At 36.6% G+C, this 11920-nt stretch overlaps 1 protein-coding gene across 1 annotated transcript in view; it reads left to right on the top strand.

The window, feature by feature from the left end:
• Window positions 1-20: 20 nt before the first annotated feature.
• The window catches only part of IPP (intracisternal A particle-promoted polypeptide), a 29511-nt gene continuing 17611 nt past the window's right edge, over window positions 21-11920 (top strand). The window contains exons 1-4 of the mRNA XM_005881277.2: window positions 21-74; window positions 3311-3652; window positions 7289-7720; window positions 11094-11249. Of these exons, the coding sequence (XP_005881339.1) occupies window positions 3361-3652; window positions 7289-7720; window positions 11094-11249 (880 nt within the window). The 5' untranslated portion in view covers window positions 21-74; window positions 3311-3360. The remainder of the gene's footprint in view (window positions 75-3310; window positions 3653-7288; window positions 7721-11093; window positions 11250-11920) is intronic.

Genomic DNA, 11920 nt, shown 5'->3' with positions numbered 1-11920 from the left:
CCGGTTTCCCCGCCCCCTTCTCTGGCTGCGCGCGCAGCGCTTGAGCCGGCTCCGGCGGGAAGGGGAAGCGGCCGGTAAGAAGGCTTAGCGTTCCGGATGCTTCTGTGACGGGGTTGGGACTTTCCTCTGGGGGTCTGTCCGGCTCTCGGGACCCCTGAGGAGGAGAGAGAGAGAGAGGAGCCCCTGAAATCGGCTTCCTCCTGCCGCTTAGGCGTGCCTCTGCTAGTCCAAGTGTTTTCGCCCTCACCGGAGCTTCTCTGGTCCGGTCCGCTCCCCGCCTCCGCTGGAGAACCCCAAGGCCCAGCCCCCGGCCAGGCTGCCACCCCCGGACGGGTCTGGGATGCCTTCCCCGCCATTTAGGTAGCGCCGGAATGTGCATCCGCCTTCAGTGGCGCAGCAGCGTAAGGGTAACTCTCCAGGCAGCCCCCACGTCAAGCACAGAGCCTCGTGGTTTTGTTAGTTTTGACACTTGCTTGTCCTGTGATTCTTTCTGACACCTTTTGCGGAAGCAGCTTTCGTGCTTCACTTCCTCTGGGCTGGCTGCTCCGCCGTTTCCTAGTAATCGGCCTTTCAAGTTTGAGGCTCTGGATGCTCCTCTCTTACATCCCTGTGCCATGTCCCCGAATTAGGATCTTTCCCTGCGGAAGTGCAGTCACACCCTGTGTTCCTTTTGGGATGGAATACACCAGTGGTGGTGGGATAGTAGCAGCAGTTTCTAAAAGCGTGGTTAATAGATCAGGGTATCTTCTGTCAGCTGCCAGAGTGGGTGGATCTTCAGTGAGCTCTTAGCGGCAGGAGGCAACATTTTAGCCCAGTGGCTGTGCTTGATGCCTTGAAGGTACCTTGTGTGTAAACCACTGGGGGAAATCTGCTGACAGGAAGAAATCTAAAACAGAATAAAGCTTGATAGCCAGGTCATGTTTACTAATATCTGCAGGTCAAATTTCTATGTAGAGAGAAATACACTGTTTACTTTTATATGCCAGTTAAACAGCGGCATTCTGTAGGTACTGTTGTGAATAGCAGCCGCCTGGCAACGTCTCAAATTTCTCAAGTTAATTCCTAGATAATTATGATAATCAGCTTAGTTATTTTTATTTTGATGAGCTTTAATGCTATAAACTTAACCACTTTTTGCTAACATCAGCCCACACCATTCCTGTCAGCCTAAATTACAAAACCCTAGCCATCTTAGATTTCCCCTGTGCTTCATCTCCTTATATTAGTGAATCTCATGGTTTCTTGATTTAAAAAAAAAAATAGCTTGGATTTATATCTTTGATTCTCATTGTTGAAGCTGAACCAGCTGTGTTTTAGGACTTTGCTGCCTCTTAGCTTATCCCCCTGAAGGCTCAAGTAACGGTTCTGAAACATGATGTTTACTCAGATGAACCTACAAAAGCTCAGGTCCAATTTTCTGTGCTTGGATTTCTCTCCTATGAAGAAGTATGAACTTATTTGGCCTACCGCCCCCTTTCCAGAAAAAATATTACTCAGCGCCCCCTGGAAATTAATTTTTTTTAAATTTTAATAGCAATTAAACAGAAAGATATATGTATTAATGTTTCTACCTTTTTCGTAAAATATAGTAAAGAAAGGTGTAAATTAGAAACATTGAAGTTTGAAATTATGAAACTATTTATTGAACTCAGAATAGAAAGGTAATACAAAAAAAGTTAAAACAAATGCACCTGTGGCCATCACCGCCCCCCTGGATCACTGCAGCGCCCACCAGGGGGCGGTAGCGCCCACTTTGGGAATCACTGCTCTATAACCTGGCATGTGGGAAGAGCCCAGGATTTAGAATAAGAAGACCTGGATTCAAATACTGGGACAGCCATTACATTAACACTGTGTTGTTAGGAAACTTTGAGCTTGTTTCCTTTTCTGTAATTTTGAATAACAGTATCTTTTCCTTCCAGCCTCTTAATTATTGTGAGAATTATAGTTGACATAATGTGTTGAAAAGCTATCAGAGTTGTACAAAAACTACCTAAGCGCCCTAGCTGGTTTGGCTTGCAGTGGTTCTCAACCTTCTGGCCCTTTAAATACAGTTCCTCATGTTGTGACCCAACCATAAAATTATTTTCATTGCTACTTCATAACTGTAATGTTGCTACTGTTATGAATCGTAATGTAAATATCTGATATGGAGGATGGTCTTAGGCGACCCCTGTGAAAGGGTCGTTCGACCGCCAAAGGGGTCGCGACCCACAGGTTGAGAACCGCTGGGATAGAGCGACGGCCTGCGGACTAAAGGGTCTCAAGTTCGATTCTGGCCAAGGGCACATGCCCGGGTTGTGGGCTCGATCCCCAGTAGGGGATGTGCAGGAGGCAGCTGATCAATGATTCTCATCATTGATGTTTCTATCTCCCTCTCCCTTCCTCTCTGAAATCAATAAAGAAGTATATTTTTAAAAAATACCTAAGCCATTGTTATTTCTCATTGTACTGACTCATTTTACCAACATTTGAGAACCTAATATATGTTCGATTCTTGTGCTATAGCTATGAAAGATAGTCGCTGCTTTGAGGGGCTTCCTTTCAAGGAACTTTCAGAGAGAGAGAGAGTAGGGAGTAGGGTGATAGAGTGTCTGACAAGATAGAGTGTGATATAGATTGTAAAATAGGTAAGCACCAAACCCAGAGGAGAGAGGAACAGGGAAGAGTTCCTAAAGGAAATTATATTTGAACAGTCTTGAATTATAACAAAGATCCAGAGGGAAGAGGTGTGGAAGGACACCATGAGAGTCACTTTTAAAGAACTGCAAATTGTTAGGTTTTATTGGAGTATTAACTTCAAAGAGGAGTATGGGAGATAGGACTGGATAGGTAGACAGAGGTAAGATTTGAAGGACTTTTGTGCGCTAAGGTAAGTGTACAAATTGAAGGATTCTAAGCAAACAGTTACCCTGATCACAATTGTTTTTTGAAAGTTCATTCTGGCTACAATGTGTGCTTCCTTACTGCAGTGTACAAAAGCTTCTTTCTGCCTTTGTGCCTTTCCTTATTTTCTTTACTCCACCCAGAAAGGCTAATGCCCTCTCCTCATACTTACTATCTTTCAGTATCCAGTTCAGGTTCCATTTTTCCATGTCCTCCAATTATTTTAGATCCTATTACTTATTCCTTTCTCTGAAACCCTAGGAATGGTACCACACAGTTTAGTCCTTATTTGTTTCATGTGTGTTTTATTCCCTAAGTATATTGTAGGTTCCTTGAGGATAGGGAATGTTCCATAAGTATATGAATAAAAGACATGTTAAACACAAAAATATGATGTTTGGTCTCTTTCTGTTTCGTTTTTCAGGGTAGAACCAGATTATGGGCAGAAGTCCTTTAAATTAATTTATCATCATCATGGCTAATGAGGGCTGTCCCAAGGCTGGTGATAGTCTTTTTTCATCAGATAAACATGCCCAACTCATCTTGGCCCAGATCAATAAAATGAGGAATGGACAGCATTTCTGTGATGTGCAGCTACAAGTTGGGAAGGAAACTTTTAAAGTTCATCGGCTGGTTCTGGCTGCCAGTAGTCCTTACTTTGCAGCTTTGTTCACTGGAGGAATGAAAGAGTCCTCAAAAGATGTTGTACAGATTCTAGGAATTGAAGCTGCAATATTTCAAATACTTCTAGATTTTATTTATACAGGTATGTTAAGTAAGCCTGTAGTTTTAAGTGAAGAATGATGCAGTCACTCATGTACTGCTATGGAAATATAAATTGATATTACTTATATGGAAAGTAATTTCACAATTTATTATTATGAGTCTTTGAAAAATTCCTATCTTTTGACCTTGTAGTCTTTTTCTAGGAATACTAAGGAACTAATTGGGGATTCAGGCTAACATTTATGTACCAGGATATTTATAACATTATTTATAATAGTTTAATTGAATGCAATCTAATTCTCCCTCAGTAGGTTATATGGTTAAATAAATGATGGTACATATAGGTAATAGAATATTTTTTAGATCTTGCAAATGATTTAAATATATACTATCATGGAAGGATGTTTGCAATATATTAAATGAAGATAATCTGTATGTAAATACCACTTCAATTTTGTTTTTAAAAAATCATTTGTTTGTATTTTGTGCACAGGAAAAAGACCACAATGTTGATGTTTACCTCTAGATGATGAAATATGGAAGATTCTTATTTTTCCATTTTTTTCTGTTTTTCCTTCATAATGTCATAATCAACATGTATTATTTTAATCAAATCTTTTACTTCTAAAATTTTTGTGAAGAATTTTAATGATATTAGAAAATCCACATAAAAACTATATATAAAGTTTTAATCTTATATAACAAATATACATGGGAAAATTTTTAAAGAAATATAATAAAATGGTAATAGTGTATGGATATGTAAAATGTGTGATTTTCATATTCATTTTTATACTTTTCTACCTAAAGTTTTTTTCTGTAGTGAATACATATTACTCTTATAATCAGGAAAAAAATTTTAAAACAATGACTGTTGTTTGGTCTAGTTTTGAGAATACACCATACTCTCCATAAAGGAGACAATTATGTGGCCTGATAAAGTGTTGCTTATTTAATGCATAATATTTCCAACTGGAAAATAACAAAAGGTAATTTTTCTTTGTGTAGTTTCATATTCCTTTTTGGAAAATTTCAGAAAATAACTTAATTGTGAGGATTGTAAAAATGACCTTTTTATCTACTGAAAGTAATGCAGCTCTGCCTATTGGCTAATGTACAAGTTAACATTGAGAGGTTCTTGATCTGTCTTTTGTAAATGACTTGTGTGAGTTGGAAACTGCTTCATAAATATCCCTGCTTCTCATACTTGAAAAATAGAAATGAACAGATTAATCCAATGGAATTAGTTGAACTACATAAAAACAAGAAATGCCACAAACTGTCTACTCCGCCTCTGTTGTCTGATAGTAGCAAGAAGAGATATTTAGTGAAAGAGAATGTTCATGGCATCATTACTATATTGCTGGTGATTAGCACTTCCATCAAAGAATAAGAAGTGGTAAAACCCAGAGAAATAAAAGTTACTGAGCATATATAGGGAAAAATAACATTGTACAATGTTAACATTTAAGGCTAAAACTGGTGTAACAGTTAAGAACAATGTTTGCCTGCTAGTAAAAGATACAAAGTGGCTTAACCAGATAGGAATTTATTTATTTTTCCACAAAAATGAATCCATAGTAATTCAAAGGCTGGTATAGTGGCTTCATGATGTCATTAGTGTCCCATTATTCATCCATCATTTTGCTCCACCATCTGTAGTATGTAGCCTCTAACGTTATCACTGAACTTCAGCCAGTGGAAGGAGGAAGAGGAAAAGGCAAAAGAGCCTGCCCCCTGAGACTATCCTCTTTTTAAGCTTTTCTAGTAACCCTAACCAATAACCGCTACCTATATCCTTTTGGCTAACCTCAATCAAAAATTCATTTCTATCTGCCAAGGGAAGCTAAGAAATATAATTTTTAGCTGGGCACAATTGCCACCCATAGCAAAATCAAGGTTCTATTAATAAAGATGAAAATAAATTTTGGGCATATATATTGGTCAGGGAACTTTGTAATCTGATACAATTAGTGTTGTTTTTTTTTAAAAAAGAACATGTTCTTTGATTTTCATTGTAGTGGCATTTCCTTTTCGGGGAATGTGGGGGCAGCAAAGCCTGTTATTCTGTTGATTTCTCCTTTAGACTTACCTATACATTCTTTATTAACTATTCACAATTCTGCTAAGTCTTAACAGATTTCTCACCTTAGATTTTTTTTATGCACTTCACTTAGAATCAAATGATCTGGGTTTGTTATCTAGCTCTGCCACTAATAAGCTATGTGATATAAGGCATTTCATTTAACTTTAGTCAATTATTCATTCGTTTTTTATATTTATGAATACTTTTTGAGCTAGGCACTATGTATATGAAGTAAAGAAGACAGGAGTGGATGGCCTCTACCTTCACAAAGTTTTCTAGGTAATGCAGATTAGGTATTTACAAAATAAAAATGAACTTGTGAGAGCCTCATTTTTCTTATGATAAAATGGGAATAGTAGCACTTCATAATTCTTGTGAAGGTTAAATAAGATAAAATTTAATAAATGAAAAGGTAGTTTTTATAATCTATAAAGCCTTATTAACTTGGTGGGCATTCTTTTTATTACTCTTAAGTAACTCTTGGCATAATCCAGTAGCAGTCATTCAGCCCCCTTATATCACAACCCATGATCTTATCTTCTCCAACTAAGTTTGTGATGAGTTCTCATTTTATTCAAGTAAGTTTTATCTCAGTTTTCTCTGAAGCCACTACCACTTACTCCCATGGTGGATTCCATTTCTTATACTTTTGGAAAAAACCCTGTTTGCATTTAACAAGCTATATTCTGCCCCTCACCATAATATCTTTGGTCATTCATTCATTCAAAACAAAATTTTTGAGCACCTAGAGTGGACTAGGCATTGGAAATACAGAAGGGGCAAGTCTTGACCCAACAGACTATAAATCTAATTGGGAAAACAAACTTTAAACAAATAGTTTAGAAGAGCAAATGGGGAGAAAAGGAGTAAAGGGAAAGTACAAAATTGAATGGAGAGTTTATCCTTATTAGGAAGGAGAGTTACAGTGGTTTATTTTCCTTCTAAATATGATTGACTATTCAATGTCCTCCCAAAGTCACTATGTAAATATATGAAAGTGAAGCGCTCTGAAAAAAGTGATATATATATATATATATATATATTTAAGTAAATGTTAACTATTTAATTAACTTAAATGTTAACTATTTACTTAAATGTTAACTATTAATAACTTCTCATGTTATAGACTCTTGGTTATACCTAATATTAAATTAACATTTGTACATCATTTTATCATAATTCAAGATACCCTGTCTTGCCTTCCCCAGTGCCTAACTAAATGTTTATTAGATACATATAGCTTTATGTTAAAAGCATGGGGTTTGGTGTCAATTCCTACCCTCAACTCACTTAACCATGTGATTTGAGGACAAGTTACTTAAACTTTCACACAAAAAAACAAACCCTACTATATGGGGTTGCAGTCAGGGTTAAATGAATGTATAAAGCAATTAATGCTGTATCTACTTCATTGTAAGTGTTCCATAAATGTTCTGTATCTTTATCATTTAAGTTTTGTGCTCTTTCTATAAATCCTTTGTTACCTTTTTACTTAGCTATTGGTGGAATCAAATATAATGCCTCTTTAATATAAGTCAAATGTTTGTTTTTATTTTACTGTACTGGTTATTTGTCTCCCTGTTTCCCTAGGCATAGTGGACATAGGTGTGAATAATGTCCAGGAGTTGCTTGTTGCAGCGGACATGCTACAATTGACTGAAGTTGTTAATCTTTGCTGTGCATTTCTGAAAGGACAAATTGATCCACTGAACTGCATTGGGATCTTTCAGTTCTCTGAGCAAATTGCCTGCCATGATCTTTTGGAATTCACAGAAAACTATATTCATGTCCATTTCTTGGAGGTTCAGAGTGGGGAAGAGTTCCTGGCACTTACAAAAGATCAGTTGATCAAAATTTTGCGAAGTGAAGAGCTTAGCATTGAGGATGAATACCAGGTCTTCTTAGCTGCAATGCAATGGCTTCTCAAAGATCTGGGAAAAAGAAAAAAATATGTGGTGGAAGTGCTAGACCCAATTCGATTTCCTTTACTACCTCCTCAGAGGCTTTTAAAGTATATAGAAGGTAACTTTTTGTTGAATATCAGTCAACTACTTATCCAATGGCTTTTTTGCTTTCTGAAATGTGATAGTGTTTTTATTTTTCAGTTCAATAGCAGACATTTATTGAATGATTACTATATGCAAGTTACAGATTTGTGTTTTTATGGGTAGATAGTTGTATTTCCATATTTCTGCCTTTTTTTTTCTTTTTAAATATATTTTATATTTTACAGAGAGGAAGGGAGAGGGATAGAGTGTTAGAAACATCGATGAGAGAGAAACATCGATCAGCTGCCTCCTGCACAGCCCCTACTGGGGATGTGCCCACAACCAAGGTACATGCCCTTGACTAGAATCGAACCTGGAACCCTTCAATCCGCAGATTGGCACTCTATCCATTGAGCCACACTGGTTAGGGCTTCATATTTCTACCTTTATTTTAATAAAATCCTTATGTACCTTTCTTGAAATTAAATACTAATAGAGGTTAGAGCTATAGATAAAATTACTGACTGAGCTAAAATACTGTTGTTTTTGGCAGTACTAATTATTTCAGGATAAGATTTCCTCTTGTCGCTTTTAAAAAGTCAGCAAAACCTAACAGTTGAGGAAAATGCATATGCTAAAAACAAAAACAAAACTTAATAAATTCTGTAAGTCCTCTCATTATAAAATAAATTTTATATTGATATATCATAGCTCCTAAGTGCCTTTGAATCATCTTTAGGTTCTAAACTTTGAAAATACTTTTCACCATAGTATAAAATAGTTTTTATCTTTATATTAGAAAAATGATAATATTTAAATTTATTTTTTTAAACTACTTTAGACTTGATTTCAAGATTTGAAGGTTTTTTTGTTTGTTTTTTGTTAATCCTCACCCGAGAATATTTTTCCATTGATTTTTCGGGAGAGTAGAAGAGAGAGGGAAAGACAGACAGAAATATCGATGTGAGAGAAACACATCGATTGGTTGCCTCCTCCTGCACGTGCCGAAACCAGGGCCAGAGAGGAACCTGCAACCAAGCTATGTGCCCTTGACCAGAATCAAACCCAGGACCTTTTGGTCCACAGACTGACACCCTATCCACTGAGACAAACCGGCAAGATTTGAAGTTTTTACTCTTGTCCTACGCTGAATGAAACTTGAGGATGTGACTGAATTATAAATAATGTAAGAGCTAATTCTCTGGACATCTTTTCTACTTTAGTTTACTTTGTTTCTCCCATCTAAAATTTGAGATCTAGGTGTTATGTTCTCACCACTTCTTTCTAGCTTGAGACATGAAAGAAGTGGAAGAATGGAGATTTGCTAAGGCTGAGGTCCTTCCTTAGGGACTTGGTTCTGAGCTTTCTTATGAGATCCTAGTATTGATCTTGTGTCAGGACCTACCTACTTAACCCAGCCAAGGATGTATCTCATATAGACTTTGGCTAGCAAGGTGCTCTGTTAGATGGCAAACTCTGGCGATCCTCTCTACCTTTACTGCTGGTCCTATAAGGGATTTTCCTTTTATTGGTTTTGTTCTTTGACTTCTCAACTTGGCTTCTTAACTGCTCATTCTACCTCTCTCCAAATTATTAGTTATTAGTAAGAATTCTCAAGATTTTTAAAATTGACCTTCTTTCCTCAATATTGCATCTGAGATGTAGGGACAAGCCTACGAGATAGTCCCTTGCTAGCATAAATGGGCCTTTGTGCAAATTTGAAAATAGTGCCCTTTTAGGGAGTCTTAGAGCTTGCCAGATGGGATACAGGTTGACTTTCATCCCTAATTCACCTCCTCATCTAAGTACTGTTGAGCAGGAAAAACCTACCCAAACATGCTCAAAGTCTCTAGGAAATGGATCTCATCCCAGCAGCTCATCCCAATAGGTCTTTTGTTTTTTGCTTTGACTATAATTTTTTAAAGCTTATGACATATTTTATACCCTTTTGTTATTAGGTTGTATGTATTGAATTTTGGGCTACTTTTTTTTTCATTTTGTTAAATAATTGTGATTCTATTTCACCTTGCCATCTTTATTTAGAAATCCTCATACATGTATTTTAAAATTGTCTAGTATGAAGCATTTATTAAAAATATGTTTTTATTGATTTCAGAGAGGAAGGGTGAGGGAGAGAAAGATAGAAACATCAATGATGAGAGAGAATCAATGATTGGCTGCCTCCTGCACACCCCCTACTGGGGGGTGAGCCCACAACATGTGCCCTGACCAGGAATCCAACTGTGACCTCCTGGTTTATAAGTTTATAACTCGACGCATAACCATTGAGCAGCACGAGTTGGGCTGAAGCATTTTTAAAAAAAAATATGTACTTACTGATTTTAGAAAGAGAGAGAAACATCAATTTGTGCCCTAGCCATTGTGGCTCAGTTGGTTGAGCATCATCCTTACAGGGTTTTGTTTAAAAGGTTGCCGGTTCAATTTCTGTTCAGGGCACATGTCCAGGTTGCAGGTTCGATACCCAGTAAGGATGTTTTCGGGAGGCAACCAAAGAATGTTTCTCTCTCACGTTGATGTTTCTCTCCCTTTCCCTTCCTCTCTCTCTCTAACAATCAATAAAAAACATATTAAAAAGAAAAAGAAACATTGATTTGTTGTTCTACTTATTTATGCATTCATTGGTTGATTCTTATATGTGCCCTGACCTGGGATAGAACCTGCAACCTTGGCATATCAGGCAACACTCTAACCAACTGAGCTACCCGGTCAGGGCCATGAAGCATATTTTTAAAAACAATCTTTGGCCCAGCCAGCGTGACTCTGGTTGAGTGTCAACCTATGAGGTCATGGTTTGATTCCGGATTACAGGCTTGATCCCCAGTGGGGGGGGGGGGGGGCAGGCGATGCAGGAGGCAGCTGATCAGTGTTTCTCTGTCATCATTGATGTTTCTCTCTCTCTCTCTCTCTCTCTCCCTCAAACTTCCTCTTTAAAATCAATAAAAATATATTTTAAAAAATAATCTTTGATTTAAGGAAAGTATATTTTTTAGTAGCAATGAGAAAAATATTTGGTATTATAGGAAATGGTGTGGTTAAATCACACCATTGTTTGATGATGAGTTTTTATTTATTTATTTATTTATTTTTTAATATATTTTATTATTTACAGAGAGGAAGGGAGAGGGATAGAGAGTTAGAAACATTGATGAGAGAGAAACATCGATCAGCTGCCTCTTGCACACCCCCTACTGGGGATGTGCCCGCAACCAAGGTACATGCCCTTAGCCGGAATCGAACCTGGGACCCTTGAGTCCACAGGCTGACGCTCTATCCACTGAGCCAAAGCGATTAGGGCTTATTTTTTGATTGTCAATTATTTTTATGTAAGCATATCTTTTCAGTATTTAAAAGTTGATTAAACATTATCTTTTTAAACATTACTTTAGGAGTATCTGATTTTAATCTTCGTGTTGCATTGCAAACACTTTTGAAAGAGTACTGTGAGGTGTGCAAATCTCCCAAAGAGAACAAGTTTTGTAGTTTTCTGCAGACATCTAAGGTTCGACCTCGGAAGAAAGCAAGAAAGTATCTGTATGCAGTAGGTGAGAACATTTATTTATTTATTTATTTATTTATTTAATTTTTCTTTCTCTTTTTACATTGTATTTATTGGAGTGACATTGGTTAATAAAATTATATAGGTTTTTGATGTACAATTTTATAATATACCATAGTTGATAGAGGTTATCTTTATTTTCAGGATCAAAATCTTTTAATATTTTATTGTTATTATACATGTCAGAATATTCAGGTGTGTCAAATAGACATATTTAATTTTACATGCAGACTACAGATTTATAAATTGTAGTTATAGAAAACAGTGAACACATCTAAAAATTAAATAGCTACTCATTTGACATTATTCTGTGATCTGAATATTTGGTTCTTAGATTACTCAATTATTGTCAATAACTGACTACAGAAATATTACCTTAAAAGTCGAAAATTTGCTTTAAAAGTATCTGATTTTAATCTTTGTGTTGCATTGCAGGAAGAAAAATGAACCTCAAAAATATTAACTATTCACAGTGTCATAGATGGTCATTAGGGATGATAAGAACCAATGGTCTCCAAAGTGTGGGTGTGCAGGATAATCCATAGGCATATCAGATGAACATATTAAAGCCTCTCTTTCTTTTTATTTTAAAAAACATTAAACCATATCAGTATTTGATATATATATATACATATTGACAGATCGCCTAGATTTATA

This window comes from Myotis brandtii, unplaced genomic scaffold (genome assembly GCF_000412655.1).
Source record: "Myotis brandtii unplaced genomic scaffold, ASM41265v1 scaffold674, whole genome shotgun sequence".
In the NCBI taxonomy this organism is placed as follows: Eukaryota; Metazoa; Chordata; class Mammalia; order Chiroptera; family Vespertilionidae; genus Myotis; species Myotis brandtii.
The sequence above is the reverse complement of the archived record's forward strand: the minus strand, read 5'-3'. Positions and strand labels throughout refer to the sequence as shown.